The sequence below is a fragment of the Gigantopelta aegis genome, unplaced genomic scaffold (assembly GCF_016097555.1).
Source record: "Gigantopelta aegis isolate Gae_Host unplaced genomic scaffold, Gae_host_genome ctg5076_pilon_pilon, whole genome shotgun sequence".
NCBI lineage: Eukaryota > Metazoa > Mollusca > Gastropoda > Neomphalida > Peltospiridae > Gigantopelta > Gigantopelta aegis.
Window position 1 is genome coordinate 1 of NW_024534204.1, and position 16943 is coordinate 16943.

The 16943-nt window shown below is 35.5% G+C and overlaps 1 protein-coding gene across 1 annotated transcript; it reads left to right on the plus strand.

Annotated features, from left to right (window-relative positions):
* Window positions 1–6664: 6664 nt before the first annotated feature.
* LOC121366244 (ankyrin repeat, SAM and basic leucine zipper domain-containing protein 1-like) lies at window positions 6665–15876 on the plus strand. The gene is made up of 3 exons (XM_041490763.1): window positions 6665–6881; window positions 10801–11031; window positions 15686–15876. The coding sequence occupies exons 1-3, from the start codon at window positions 6665–6667 to the stop codon at window positions 15874–15876; spliced, it is 639 nt and encodes a 212-aa protein (XP_041346697.1).
* The last annotated feature ends 1067 nt before the right edge of the window (window positions 15877–16943 follow it).

Below are 16943 nucleotides of genomic sequence, written 5' to 3' on the forward strand. Positions count from 1 at the left end.
CATTGAATGCATCCATGCTTCACCAACAATTTGGAAAACGTGTAACCGTGCTAACAACCTCCCAGGATTGTCACCCCAAAACTTCCGACACACTTCTTTCCAAGAGGTTTTTTAATGGACCAAATGGGCCCTTAATCTATGGTTGTGTTTCGGTTATGACAAAAGGTGCAAACAATATCCAGCAGCATTACAACAAGCAAGGACAGTCATCTGGGTTTTTTTCCCGTTGTTTACTGCTCTCGGATGTTTGATACCTTTAGCCACTATGCCCTTTGGAAACTTTGGATTGAGAGGCATTCCCGTTTCGTCGCAATTAAATTCTGATTAGGTTTTGAAACAAGGTCATTATCCAGAACTGTCCTGCTCTAGTAAATCAAAGTAATTACTTAATACATCAAGAGTGCATGCTGCTGCACGATTATTGGCAAGTTGCTCAGTGGTCCGAATTGAAATTTCGGAAATGCCGCTTCTTAAAACCTTCCCACCACCCATGGACACTGTTACATTTTTGCCTTTTTGTTAACTGCAATTTGTAACTAATGACAAGACTTCCTTTCTGTTCGTGGGAATCCAAATCTTTGCTGTTTCCAAAATAAAGGATACCAACTCTTCTTCTTCACTTTCTGTCAAATAACCTTTGACCACTTTTTACTACCACTTATTACCGTTTCCGGACACGTGATCTTGTAGCGAGATTTGGGTATTTGGTACTCCTCTGCTGCTTGTCTAATAGATATGCCATCTTTAACAGCACTGCATGCAAATTCTAATCGCTTAATGTCCAAGTCCTATATTTTGTAGGCCGAGTAGAAGACGAGGAATAATAGATGTTGAGCAAAATATACGTTCACATAAGGGAAGTGTTTGTCCTTTACGACTAGATAAAATAATTATAATAACACAAACATTGACAAGTTACCATACTTGTTGATGAAGAAGTTAACTTTAGCATGAGTGAGACTATGAATGCTACTAGTATCTAGATATAATTAATAGTAACCTAAACACTAGTAAGTTAAACATACCTGTTAATGTATAACCTTCAGCCATAGCTTTAGAGAGTGACCACGTACAGAGACCACGTTGACAGCCAAGGCTAGCAAAGGCCACAATGAGAGCAACAACCATGTTAGAGCAAATGCCACAATGAGACGTGAACACGTTTGAGAGTAAGACCACAATGACGTTGAGAGCAAAGTTAAAGGTAGAGAATAGAGCAATAATGAGAGCAATAGCCAATTTTGAGAGCAAAGTGCAAACACGCTTGAGCCACGTTGAGAGCACGCTACACTGATGAAGGTGTGTCCGAATACTCTGTCCACACCCATTCAGATCTTTTGCTCTTTGGAGACGTGAACTCCTTGCTGAAAGAAATGGTTGGCTATGGTGTTGTAGTTCAGTCATCAATCAATCCTGCCAGCCATAGCTTTCTCAGTTTGCTTGATCGTGAGAAGAGTTTGCCACTCGTACGAATTGACATTATTGTTGTCCCGCCTACGCATGTGCCCGAAATTTTTTTATAACTTTGTTGCTCCGCACAGTAAAAGATAAGAAATTATCAAAGGTCTCAGAATAAACAAGTAAAGATTATACTTTATGGTAGCAGGGTAAAGAAGTTCGTTCTTTTCGCACGTTTGTCCTGTGGGAGGCGGCCGAAAGTGATCCGCCCGATCTTGTGTAATTTTACTTCTTCATCTACTTATAAAATTAAAACAAATCATAAAAATTGTTATAATGCTTGTTTAAGTTGGACTAGTTTTATTCTTGGCCCTCAGTTTTAGTTATTTTAACAGTCTTTTTACTTCACTGATGCTGCTTTAATCATATATTCTATAAGTTATTGTTTAATCGTTGTCATGATTGCCAGTGTGTTGTAGCCAGCGTTCTGCAATGCATTTAGACCTCTGACCAGCATACTTGTAAGAATATCCCCTTCGGGCGGATTAGGATACGCCTTGTAGTCCCTTTAAACGTGACGAGGCTAGGTGTATTGTGGGTCCCCGGTTCCTGATTGCATTGACATCGCAGAGCTCGAATACCTGGTTTGAAGTTAGGGCGAAGCTCCAGCCAGGCTTACCACCCCCCCCCTCGTCTTTGGACGAGGGTTACCAGGCTAACAGTGGGGTCCCAGCAGCAATAGCAGGGAATCTTGGAGCCCAATGGAAGCCCCAGTGGGTAAGTTAGGAGGGATCGTTTGGCAACACATAAGGGTTTTTTTTGGTTTTTTTGGTTTTTAATTTTATATATATCTATATACGGTTGTCACATAACCAAATGGAAGATCTTTTTTTAATGACCTCTTCTGAGACTTTGCACCAATCATCAATATGTACCATTCAGAACAAGTGCTGCAATGAATCATCTTTAAATCTTTGATCTCTGGCATCCGACAGTTTTGCAATATACTGGTATCTTTACAATATTGTGATTTTATGGACTTTTGACCAACACGTCTTATAGTGAAACGGGGAAAAAGTTCTATTTATTTAAGCAGCTGTGGTAAGTGGTCTCTCATCTTTAAATGTATAATCTATCTACCTGGATCATCTCCCTAGCAATCACTGACGCAAAAGTCAGAGCAAAGAGACCACAATCTTGATGAGCCAACTTGTGACTGGCAATACCTATACCTTTAAAGATAAAATGAAACTTAGTGAGTAAAAACAGATAAACTGACATACCTGATGTTGATTTCTCTAGAGTGGGTGGCAAACAAACAATTGCTGCAATTTGACTTTGAAGTGATGAACTCATTGTAGGTGTAAGCTGTCTAAATATCAACAAATCCAAGGTCACATCCATATGCGGAGATAGTCACCCAATGACCATATCCTGTATGTAACACTCGAACAAATGGAGACCTTTGAATATCAACATGCTAGAGTTTGTCCAAAATTGGTATCTTGTAATCCATTGCAGAGAGGAAAAGATGTTGTGATGAGTCTTTGTGATGCATTTACAATGGTATCATTCAACCACTCCCCAGATAATAGAATATGTTCATTAGCCTTGATAGCTTCTGCAACCCACATACACTCTACTTTCGGTTGTGTCTTGTAGATCATCAACATTAACCCTATCAATCTGTTCACTGTTATTTGCTACCTCTTTCAGATTTGCTAGCTTAGCTTTCAGTCGCATTTTATAGCAAGATGTTGGCATGAATGTTTTGTGAAGGCTGAAATGATGAAGTAATAGTTACAGAACTAAGAGATGGGTTTGCCACCGTGACAGGTAGAAAAAGTAACAGGTTGTAATAATGAAGAAGGTTGGAATGAAAAAGCTACAGGTATAGAAATAAGAGGTTGAGGTGTTACTGAAGGATGCAGTGACAAAGTACGGGTGAAGAATTTCGAGGTGGAGACGGTAAAAAGGGTGGTAATATAGGAGAAAAGACAGGTGGTGGTGATATAGTGATAGGAAATAAATAGGTGTGTGATGATTGAAAGTTGCAATTTACTGTGAAAGTCTTGAACATCCAAATGATTACCTAGGCCTAATGATGACAGAGATTAGAAGAAATTGTCATGGTCAAATGACATTGAACACTTGAACACTGTCATTGCATCCTTCAGTAACATGCATGTCTCTAAAAATAAATCCCCTTCATCTCTCCTGTCATGAAGTAAACTTCACCAACATCTGTTTAAAGGTTTGATTCCACCTTTCATCTAATCCATTTGCCTATTCAATTTTTACACATAATAGTATATCATAAGAGACTGACTACAATACCTGTGATGATAGGGTGTCGTAAAATGTTGCTTTATGTCTAGAAGTTTCATAAGGGGTCTTTGTCAAGTTGGCATCTAAACTCTCTGCCTTGGTCACTTGTCAACAATTTAGGAAGACCCATTCTCATAAAAAATCTGTGGCAAATGTGAATTGTATGGATATTGTTTCTATAATTTTACTTAGTAATGATGATTACCCTGAATAAAGTTTCATTGACACCATGGGCACATTTGCTAGGCAAGGGGATGGCCTCCACCCATTTTTTGTAAAATAATCTGACACAGTGAGAATAAACAATTCCCATTTGTAGATGTTGGAGATATTGGGCCAACAAAGTCAATTGCCACATGGTACCATGGAGAAATGTACTGGTATAGGATGAAGCTCATTGTTAGTAACAATTGGGTTTTTGTTCATCCTCTGACATCATCACAGGTAGAAACCTACATGTGTTGATATAAGACAACACCAAATTTTAAACTTACTACTTCTTTGACATCATTCCATATACCTTTCCACATAAATTGTTCCCTGATCCGTCCTACTGTTTTCTTAAATCCCATATGTCCCGATGTTGGATCAATGTGACATGATTTCACAATCTTTAATTGCTCACTTCGAGACTGTATGTATTTAACTACCTACAATAGTTCCAACAACCATTGAATTGAAACTTTATTTACAAACATTTGTCATTTTACCTGCTTTCTCTCTTCCAGGTTTGTAGTACAGCTCTCCATCAACTATGACAATTTTTTCTGCCTTTTTTTCTAATTATTCTCATTTCCTAGTTGCACTGGCTCCATCTGGATATTTCTTTTTCTGACACATAAAGAAAAGCTTCATCAATTAGATCGTCTCCCTCGGCCATACTTTCTTTTCCAGCTAAATCTGACAAGCGTGAATCTCTGAACAGTATTTCATTTGCCAAAAAAGAGTTATCTTGTGCGGCAAGGGCTCTTTGTTCAGTTTGGAGAGATAGTGACGCATGTGATACAAAATTGCAGGGTGGGATAAAAAAGAACCTAGCAATTTTTGGTCCTTGGACAAAAAATTGCCTAGGATATAAATATTGCATGACAGTCCCTTGATCTTAGGTTAGTTAACTGATTTCTTGAATTACAAATATAATATACACACACAATTTTTATGCAACTATCTCTAATGATTTAGATACTACTAATTCATCATAATTATTCATTCAATCATGAAATGTAACTCAAATATCATTGAGACTATAGATCTTATACATTAACAAATTTCTTAAGAGTACAAAATTGTCTTGCTATAGTAGTTCATGCATACATATTCTCAATGATACTTGAGTTACATTTCATGATTGAATGAATAATATTATAATAAATTATATTCTGTTTAATATCTCATTAATTTCATGGATGCTGGGCCTATATGTGTGAGTGCTGTTGCTATGAAATTTATAACAGGACAGTCCTACATATCACATACATGACCTTTCTGATCATGAGCTTGTTTGTTGAAGTAAATGAGTTATGCAAACCAATGCAAAAGCATGGGGAGCACTACAAGAATTAAACAAAGTAAGATAAATGTGTATTGTCCTCATAGTTAACAGTATTCATATATATAGATTTCACAAACTTTTTTCTCTCTATCATAATTTCATTATCATATCAGAAGTCTATTGGACAGTATAATACTTATATAGTAATCAATCAATGTTTAAAACAATCATTAAATTAACAGTTTATGATATTATTGTGCTTCTCATAATAGCTAATAAAACACTTTATTAAGACACCTTGGGATGTACTATAATATTTTAATGTGCTATTCAACCTTTGTCTAAATACATGACATACAATATGTATGCCAGTCAGTCATCATTCTCTGCAGGCTTTATTATTCACAGGTATTTGGTTGTAATGGCAATTGTAATAGATCTTTTACTATTGTTTAAAAGTGATTTGTGGCATACATACATACATACATGCAGACAGGGACAGACAGACAGACAGACAGGTGATACTATATTTTCTTTCCATTCTTTTCATTGTCTTTACTCTCATGTATTTGTTGTTTCACATATCATTTTTTGTTTAGCAAGTTGTTCATTAAGATCTTGTCTACATGATTGTTCCTGCTCTAAATCATTATGTAGTACATCAAGTTGTTTAACCATCAGACTGGTTTGATGAGAACTCAGCTTTTTAATTCTGATATTCCTATCAATAGATGAATAAATGGATGAATGGAAATGTGGATGGACAGACAAATGTATTGATGGATGTATTAATTGTACCCACCTCTTTTAATTGTTTGATAGTTGAGTTTCAATCACTTTCTCTCTCAGACATACTGTAGTCTTACTGGTCTAAATAAAACACACTACTATAACATCATAGTGAAGGTAATGTAGCTATTACTCTTGTATGTAATGATTTTTTTACATCATCCCTGTAAATTAAATTACTTGTACATTATAAATACTAGGGGGTGTGTGGCGTTTACCACTCCTAGTCCTAGTTATACAAATTTGTAGAGCTAGTTGGTTTTTGATAGATGGATTCTTTCTAGGTCATTATGATTGACATCAGTCAATGGAGAGCTAGTATTGGGTTGTGGTATTGTCATCAGATACCACATGCTACTAAAAAGACTCCTTCTACTACTGATACCGCTGGATGGATGTTACTATTGACATCAGAAGATAAGGGTGGTGATACCTTGATATTCTCTCTAGTTTTTATTTCTCTTACTTCTCATCATTTTATCAGGAGATGTTGAACTTAATCCTGGACCTAAAACAGGTCAGTAAACATTAACACACTCATATAAACTGATATAACTGATGTCTCATTTATATTTCAAAAAAGAATTGACATCAAGTAATGCTATAAGACTTCTTTCTAAGAGTGGTTTTGTTGTTAAAGATAATTGGACTGAACTCATGAGTCTTCTAGGTGTATCATTGCCAGGAAAGGAGAGACTCAAGACAATGGCCAGCAGTGATCAAGATTACCACTCTGCTTTTGAGGAAGGTTTACAATGGTGGATTTCAAATGGTATTGCTCGCTCTTGGGAAGAACTTATTTCAGCTGTTGAGAGTTGTGGTGATAAGGATACGGCTATTATACTGAGAAAACGGCTAGATATCAAAGAAGAAGGTATGTACTATTTATAGTTCATTATATATAATAATTATCAATGTAGTATAATATATTAGTAAAGGACATAATAGACATTGAAGGTTTACTCTCAAAGTGCAGAAATGGCTTGATAGTCCTTTCCTTTCTTTTAACAAGGGAAATCAGAAAGACAGACAGAAGAAAAACAAGTGACCAAGCTAGAAGGCCTTCCTGTGGTAGCTCTGCAGATCTTTCTAATAATACAGTAAATGCCAATGCTATAGAAAATGATGAAATTCATAAAGTATTGAATAGTGTATTGACAAGTCATTTTTCAGACTTAAGTAACCAGTTAAGTAGATGTTTATCACGAGTTTCTGCAGCAATGTATTCCAAAAGATTGATAAGTGAATCAGTCAGAAGATTCTCCAACTGTTTATAATTAATTGGTGAATTTGAAAGTGGAATGAATTTAGTGAACGATATTTCAAAGTTACAGGAACATTGTCAACTTTTCTTACAATGTCTCTCCAGTGAAGGTGGTCCTACTAAATTAGCTGCTCAAAGTTATGTCAAGATTGGGTTGAAGAAGCCAAAAGAAATGTGATATCTCACTAGATCTTACATGTGATGATCTTATACAACAGGATATAAAACAACAAGGTCAGTACTATAAATGATCAGCCACTTGCATTTTTGAATAAAGCATAAGTTATGTGTGCTGCTCTTTCTTTATACCACTATATTATATCATAATGTAAATTATGTTATATGTGATACAATGGATCTCACATATTTAACTTCTTTATATACTTAATCCAAACTCAGATTATCTGAATTAATTATTATGTATCATGAATACATAATAATTAATTGATTAATAAAGTCCACAAACTCCAGAACAATGGTTGAAGCTGATCCATACTAGCCAAATTTATTAGTATCATCATATTGTTTTGATTACTACATGATGGAATTAACTGTTCGTGTAGCTAATTGTTAGAATTATGACGATTTTGTTTTAAATAAGCTGCTAGGTCAGTACAGTTACTATGGAATTCATACTACATTTGTTGAACTATATAAAACTGTACAATTTAATAGTAATAGTAATCAAAACAGTATAATGTTGTTAGTAGTTTTCATTGTAGGTATGAATGGAACCTAGTGACTATGAATTAGTCAATTAATAGTGGAATATATTATAGTGTCTCTATGGAAGACTATAGCTTACAGAATGCTAGAAATATAGGCACGGAAGCAAGCTAGAAAGAAGCTTCAAGCATTGTCAGTCACACACTTCTTGTTAGGGTTAATACATTCATTACTTTCTCTATAAGTCAGTTGGCAGTTAAAGGATAGACAGTTTAGTTTCATTGTTGCTCTAAAATTTGCATATAACACTATATTAACAAATACAGGACCATGTGTGCCAGGCAGTAATAATTAAAGGTAACAATTATGTAGGATCTTACTTGCACATAACTTAGGTGATAAAATAGACGCATCATGTGTCAGTCCACTTTCAGAATTTCTTTAATAATTATTTCTAGTAATATTGTACTTTATCAGGTTAAGAATTGGATTATGAAAGGTGATGTCATCTATTGCAATGATTAAAATTTGTTTGTCATAATAAATTTACTTATCTGTATAGAATAGAAACATAATGGCAGAAAGTTTAGTCAAACTACTGCTTTGCTGTAACCCATCGAAACCATAGCCTTAGAAAAGCTGCTATAAACTTACATACACACCATGTCTAGGAGGTGTATGAAACTATTTATTGACCTGACATAGAGCAATCTGATTGGTCAATTTAAGCATTGCACATGACAAGACACAGTACTGATTAGTGATTACTGAATGCTTGATACTTTGTTTAGAAGAAAAACAATTAATGCTTGATACTTTGTTTAGAATGTTTAGAAGAAAAACAATTTGGCTGAAATAATCAGTTTAGTTAGTGTTCACAGTTTTCAACTTTAAAAACTGTGAAAGAGCTTGATAAAAGAAGTAGGTGATTAAGTAGGCCTATAAGATAATTTTAACAGTTATTTTGAAAGCATCATATTTTGAGTCAGTAGAGTGAACGAGGCAACCATTTTTAGACCATCCCCTCATTTTAAACACTACAATACTTAATTATTATCATTTATGTAGGTTCTCAAAAAGTTGTAAAAATTCTAACATTGCAAAGTAAAGAGGAAGAAAAAACAAGTTAATACTACTTAAAAACTTAGACAAAAACCTTCAGTGTATTTAATGGTAGCTGTCCGATCAGCTCTTGATCATAAACTACAACATCAACAACTAGTACTAGTGGACTTTATTAGATGGATTGAACATAGAAATGAAAATGGGTTGGGGGGGAACTAAAACGGACATTGATGATTTAGATGAGGTTTTCAAGAAACTACCATCCTATTTGACTTCATAGACTGTGAGTTAATTGTGGATATGAGTGAAAAGTTTCTCAATGATAAATGCTTTGGAGAAGACAAGAAAAACCTTGTCGTGAACTTAAAGAACATATGCTTAAAGCTGAGACCCTTCGTTGTTCGTCTACAGTAAAGAACTCAAAACTAAACTAAGACAGATCTATTCTCACACAACTAGTCAAATTTATCAACATGCCTACAATTCAAATCCTGTTACACAATCCATGGAATGAAGCTACTATTGGGAGACTTTACCTACTAATAGGACATTTACTACCTCACAAATCAAAGCAGTCAAAATCCTTAAGTATATAGAGATTGATACAGGCTCAGTATCATCAAATACATTGTCCATAAGTCAAAAGCTGATAGCCTCATAGCTCACGCTCAAGGCAAGTTACAGTTTATGCATCTCATTGGGTATCTTTGGTCTAAACAATTAATGGTGAACCCATCCTGGAAGAAGATGAGAATATGAAACTTCACTTTTGAGTCAGCTCTTCTAGAAGCAGCGAAAAAACTGGTCATAATGAAGCTGCTCAATTTCTCCTCAAATTTATAGAAGATGTAAACCATTATAACAATGAAGGTAGAACAGCACATTATGTTAGCTAGTGTATGTGGACATGAACAAGTTTGTACAAACACTAAATATCAGCTGGGGCTAATCTAACATTCAAAGATAACACTGGGTACACTGCATTGATGCTAGCATGTGATGCAAACTCCTACACTATAGTCAGCTACCTACTTCAAGCTGGAACTAATCCTGATATACAAACAAATAATGGAGATACATCTATCATAAATAGCATGTCGAAATAATCACTCTGATATTGTGAAGTTATTACTTCAATTTAATGCTGATCCACTTATTACTACAAGAAATGAAGACACAGCTCTCACTGTAATCTGTACCACATAAATTCCATTGAGATAGTGGAAATGTTACTTGATAAACAGCCAAAGAGCCAGAAATCAAGTTTAGTCGGAACAGCTCTCATTACAGCATGTCGATACGGACACTCTCAACTTATTATCACATTACTAATGTACTTACTTGACTATTTTCCAGATGAAGAATTCCAACTTTTGCATTAAGTGCTGAAGGAGATCACATCTCTACAAACAAGTCATATTTCTGATTGTACTGTTGATGTCAACTGTACACTAGTCAAATGATATCACTCTCTTATGATAGCCTCATCTGTGGACATGTAGAGACAGCAGAAGTCCTCTTAAAGGGTGGAGCTAATGTTAACAGTACAGACAGTGATGGATACACTCCATAATATATGCTATAACAGGACACAAGTCACTTCAAGTTATAGAACAGCTACTTAAAGCTGGTGCTCAACCTAATGTCTTTATTAATGACCAGAATATGTTGAAAAGTAAGAAAAGAAGGAAGAGAAGATATGAGTAGATTATTAGAACAATTTAATGTTTTCAATATAACGGAAGAGAGGAACAGTTACAGCTCTTTAGTGAAAATTTGACCATCCCAATTATTGAAGCTGCAAAAACAGGCAATACTGAGGTTGTTAAATTACTACTTAAAGAGAATGTAGATGTTAATGTTCAGGATGAAGAAGGAGTGACTGCCTTAATGATAGCTAGTGAAAATGGCCATACACAGGTTGTTGATCTACTGCTCAAAGCGAATGTAGATGTTAATGTTCAAGATGAAGAAGGAGTGACTGCCTTAATGATAGCTAGTGAAAATGGCCATACACAAGTTGTTGAAAGTACTACTCAAAGAGAATGCTGATGTTAATATTCAGAACAAAGAAGGAGGTGACTGCTCTAATGCTACTAGTGTGAATGGACATCTTGAAGTAGTTTAAATGCTTACTAAAATCAAAAGCAGATCCCATATAGTAGCATATATTGAAGGGATTGAAATGACAGCACTTCTAATAGCAGCTTTTACTAGTAACAAAGACATTGTTAAATGGCTAATAGACAAAAGTGAACCCACTACTGATGAGATTGAAAAAAGCAGTAGTAACATCATGTTATGACGGTCGTCCTCTTAATTGGTTTTCTCTCAAATAAACTTCCACACCTCAATAATGATCAGAAAAAGACTGAAATGTATTAAAGGAGTAGGTGAACGCGGACAAACCCAATCTCCTTCTTGTATAAGTAATTTTTGTTTTATCCATTATTATTATTATTGATTGATCTATTTATAATAGTCTTGTAATCTAAAATATATTGTCTACAGCCAAAAACTAGGGGTATTTTTTATCAAGTATGGAGCAAACCATAAATGTCATACAATTAAACTTTATTATGGGGGCGGTGAAACAGGTTGTGTTCAGAAAATAATCATTTTTTTTTTTTGTTTTTTTGAATAGTGTGGCCATGATTATTCACTAACACATATAGGGAGGTAATGTACATTATAAAGTGAAAAGTTAATAACTAGATTTATTCACTAAAGTAAAGCTGTTAAAGGTTCAAAGACAAACTAACAACATTATGCAAGGCAGGTTTCATTTAGAAAAATGGACAAGGGGGGGGCAAAATAATACTTCGAGAAAATTTAGGGGGGCGAAGGGACTGTGCGAGACAGCACGTCTCTAGGGTGGTCTGGAGGCATGTCCCAGAAAATTTCTGAATTTTAGACCCTCTGAGATCGCTTCTGGCACATTTTCAGACCATTTGTGGGTTTTCAAACGACATGATAAGATGACCATATTTCTGGGTGGTGATAAGACACTTAACACCTATAAACCAAGTTACAATGTGCTGATAAGGCATTTAGGAGTAATTTAACACCCATAGACTATTGGTGTTTAGGTTAAAAAATATACATACTCCTTGTGGTTTAGCCTAAAGGTTATCTTATGCTGCATATTCCTTGTGTTAAGTTTCAGTTCTGTATCCATTACATCCAATTATCCCTTGAAAAAAAATGGCTAACTTAATTTCCAAGGGGAGCAAGACTCTAGCAAGGGGGGGGGCAAATGCCCCCCCCCCTAAATGAACCCTGCAAGGATATATGGTAACATGTAACTCAGTTTTTCAGGTGGTCAATTAAAAGTTTCATTCAATGACATTCAAGAGTTTGGTTCATTTAGTTTAGATTATCACATGTAGAACAATACCAAGTCCCTCTTTGGGTTTTCTCTTAAGATACCACATTCAAATGCCACCAGCCAATTGAGCAATTTGCATTGTCACAATAAATCATTCTGCCAAACTGCCCTGCATGCAAATGCAGTACTTTTCTTCATCAAATCTTATTGCAAGTAAGCAATATATGTGTTATATATATACCTATTGGGGAACTCAACAATGGTTGGTCTTTTGAAATTCAGAATGTTTCTGAAACATGAGAATGTGTTCAGAGACTAGTACTAGAGGCTAGATTATCATAAATTATAAATAATATAAACAATAACAGACAAACTGATCTATTGAAGACTTGTTGCCTTTTGAGACTGAGAACGTGTCTGAGACTGAGTACCAGAAGCTAGATTATAACAATGAATAATGTAGAAGATAACTGGACAATCTGACCTTTTGGAGACTTGACAGTGGTAGCTTTTGAGGACTGAGAATATGTCTGTGACATAGTACTGGAGGCTGAATTAATATACCAATGAATAATACAGGTGATAACAAACAAACTGACCTATTGGAGACTTGACAGTGTTTGTCTTTTGAGACTGAGAACGTGTCCCTAACATAGTACAAGAGGCTAGATTATTATAACAATGAATTATATAGAAGATAAAAGACAAACTGACCTATGGAGACTTGACAGTGGTTGCCTTTGAGACCAAGAGCGTGTCCGAGATTTGAGTACTAGAGGGTAGATTATTATAACAATGAATAATATAGAAAAAACAAACAAACTGACTTTTATTGGGAGACTTGACTGAGGTTGCCTTTTGAGACTGAGAACATGTCTGAGACTGAGTATCATAGGCTAGATTATCATACAATGAATAATATAGAAGAAAACAGACAACACGACTTATTGAGACTTGGACAATAGAGTTGCCTTTTGAGACTGAGAATGTGTGTCTAAGACTGAGTATCATAGGCTAGATTATCATACCAATGAATAATATAGAAAAAAACAGACAAAGTGACTTATTGGAGACTTACAGAGGTTGACTGAGAATGTGTCTGACCTTGAGTACTAGAGGCTAGATTTTTGTAACAATGAATAATATAGAAGATAACAGACAAACTAACCTATTGAAGATTGGAGATACCTGCAGCACCTGATATGGTATATAAACTGTTCTCTTAGTTCTTGCAAGCATTGTGTAACAATGAGCAAACCTATTTGCAGTATAATATAAACAGCACCTTCATTGATACTGGTTGGAAAAAAAAGTGCTAGACTTAAGATGAAAATTATGCAAATAACTACCTTCAGGTGGGATTGTTTGATGTAGATTGAGAACTGCTATAGCGCCTGAACCAGTACAGGACATTTTACAGCAAGAAACCTTCTATAACAAATATTGAGGAATCAAAATTTAACAGCGTTAATTCTCACTTTTTTAACTTAGCTTGATCTAATCAAAGTAAGAATGTGTAAGTTGTGGTATCTATATATATATCTATATACTTTTTTTCTTTTCTTCCTTCTCTCTCATTTTTCTAATTTCCTTTTCTTTTTTTCTTCAATTGCCATACGATTCTCTGCACTTGTTTAAGACTTTTTCCAGACTTCTTTTGTGGTATAACTGGAAGATTACAAAGGGTAATGCTAAAATCTTTGAAAAAATGGACGACTTTTTAATGTATGATTTCTCCACAACTGCAAGTCTGATAAAGTTTATAGTTATTTTGTCATACTTGAGAACACTACCAATAACTTTAGCACTTGAATCATGTATATCTCAAATAAGAAAGAAGGCATCAATAATAGTAAGTTAATTAGCCTCAACTCTATCAGATGGCTATTTTAGTTTTCCTTTAAAGTAATGGGAACACTAGTCATAGTTAATTACAGAAAATGTTTCTTTTGAATTATGGTAAGGTAAAAGAGTATGAATATAGTAGCATCTTTAATATGGGATGCAAGAGAGATAGGAAAATGTCCAAGGTGTCTTATGTCATGTTTATGCTGTGAAGACAATGAACATCCAAATAGCTGTTTTGGAAAAAAATGTTAATTTTAATTGTTACTCCACCATTTGAGACGTCAAGGTGATAATCATACATCAGTACAATTATACTTGAACAATTACTCAAGTCACTATAATGCAGTAGTATCATACTTTGTCCAAGTTGAGAGAAACCTTATCATCAAAAAAAGGTGTTTTATGCATGGTATTTCCTTTCCTATTAAATGCATTCTTATTTGTTCATTTACATGTCATGCGAACAGACCATGTTTCTCATGTTCGTGAAGATGCCTAAGGAAAGAGGACTAAGGTCATATACAAAGGAAGTTGTTGCGAATGTCTATGACTATTTGAAGAACTCAACAGGTGTAAATGGACTCAATATCTCTGAAGCAACACCTGTTAGTTGTGTTGGAGAAGAGTGATTTATAAGTATGAATGTGTTAATCACTTATGTAAACATAGTTATGTAATACTTCTGTCAATGATGCTATATAAAATGAATGATTTTTGTATTGTTATATATATACCTATTGATCAATCTCTTTTTGCTGACTTGCTATTTCTGATTATATTTACGTTGTTATATTATACTCTCTCATAATCAATTTCGTGCTTAAACTTGCTAACAGGTTATGACCCCAATCAACGCTGTTATCGCTAAAGCAACAATTGGACAAACAAAATGTTCTATTGACAGACTAGATGCAAACAATTAGTTCGTTTGGAAATTCCAGATGAAACATCTCCTGCTGGCTAATGGTCTTTGGGCCTAGTAGACGAAACAGAGGTACTAGGCATGGAGCGACACCTCAAGAAGCTGAATACAACAAAAGGGCGGAGAAAGCGTTCTCAACAATTGTACTCGCTATCAACCCGTCTCAACTTTACCTTATTACTTCATATGATAGACTGAAGCCAGCATGGGATGCTTTGTGTAACCATTTGAGAGAGATACACTGGCTAACAAACTTCTACTGAAGAAACAATATTTTCGTTTAGAGATGAAAGGAGTGTTGAAGATAAGACAGTTTTATCTAATTGTACTTCCTATATGCTCTCTTTGTAATTATTGTTAATAGGTGTGAACACATGCTACTATCTGGAAACTTTCTAGAACTTGACTGTGTATAAATGTGTGACTTAGCACGTGTATTGTTGTTGTCATTGTTGTTTATTGATGCTCTTGTCTATATTCTTTTTCACTCATTTTCGGTAAAGTCTATTTGGTTGTTGTCTGTATAATCATTCTATTGATACTCTAGTATTACGTGAAGATAGCTATGTTTTTTCTGCTCAACAGGTTATGAGCCCAGAGACACTAGAGAGGATGGCAGTATGAATCAAAGTACTATGGTTGTTCCTTTGAATGTTACAAAATACTTCACATGGAAAGTGCGATGTAAGAAGATGGCACTTATAAGAGAAGGCTTGTGGGATTTTGTGACCAAGAGAAAGTCGTTCCAGCAGACAAAACAACCAAGCAGTAGCTGATTTCATGGCAAGGTATAAACCGAGCGCTAGCTACCATTGTCTTGACTGTTGATCCAACTTTACTTTACCTGTTAGAAGAGTCCAACAGCCGGTAACTGTGTGGGAAAAAACTCGCCAATCAGTTTCAGAAAAAGACATGGGCGAATAAGCTCATTCTGAGATGTAAACTCTACGCGCTAAGACTTAAAGACGGAGACTCTGTCCATGAAACACATCAAGGCTATGACAGATCCTTTAACGAGCTATCAGTCATTGGAGTCGAGATGGGGAGAGGAAGATCGTGTCGTACACTTACTTGTGAGTCTTGCTGACTCATACAACACACTTGTTACAGCACTCGAAGTCAGGCCTAAGTTCCGAAGATGGACGTCGTTACAGAGAAGCTATACTATGAAGAGAGGAAGCTAAAGGACCATGACAAGAATGAAGAAGCCTGGCAGCTAACTAGATTTGGCTCGAGAGGTCCAAGGTGTCATTACTGTTGTAAGTTTGGTCACATACAACGGTACTGTACTGAACGAGCTCGAAGCGAGAAGATACCAGAAGGAACTGAAGTAAAAAAAGAGAAGAAGACCATGAAACAGAGAGCTCATAAGGTGCAGACCAGAAGAGTGACTGGGCAAAACAATTGGTCTGGAACATGTCATGTGTATCAATTAACACCTCAAACGAGCCTGCAGACGCCATGAATAATTGACTCAGGAGCCACTTGGTCACATCTGCAACAACAGACAGCTGTTTGCTAATTATAAGAGACTAAAGAAACCGCAAAAGTCTCCCCTAGAGATAGCCATATACTTGAAGCCTACTGGTGGTGGTGTTGTTGCCTTGACTCTGGAGTTACCTGACAAACAGATAAGGAAGCGTAGACTACACGAGGTACTTTATGTACCAAAGTTGGCATACAACCTGCTAAGCGTATCTAAGATGAATGATGTTGGGAAACACATCACATTCAGTGACAATGAAGGTCATATGTATGATGAGAAAGAGGAGCTAGTAGCTGTTGCTACGAAGAAGGGTAACATTTATTATCTGAAATGTCTTCAGTCAACTCATCAACAAGT

Bases quoted from the DNA above. Each gene is read 5' to 3' on its own strand.
- LOC121366244 (XM_041490763.1), top strand. From the start codon at position 6,665: ATGAGTCTTCTAGGTGTATCATTGCCAGGAAAGGAGAGACTCAAGACA. The intron at 6,882-10,800 runs GTATGTACTATT...CAATTATTGAAG, and splicing joins GCTAGATATCAAAGAAGAAG to CTGCAAAAACAGGCAATACT. The intron at 11,032-15,685 runs GTACTACTCAAA...TCTGCTCAACAG, and splicing joins CCATACACAAGTTGTTGAAA to GTTATGAGCCCAGAGACACT.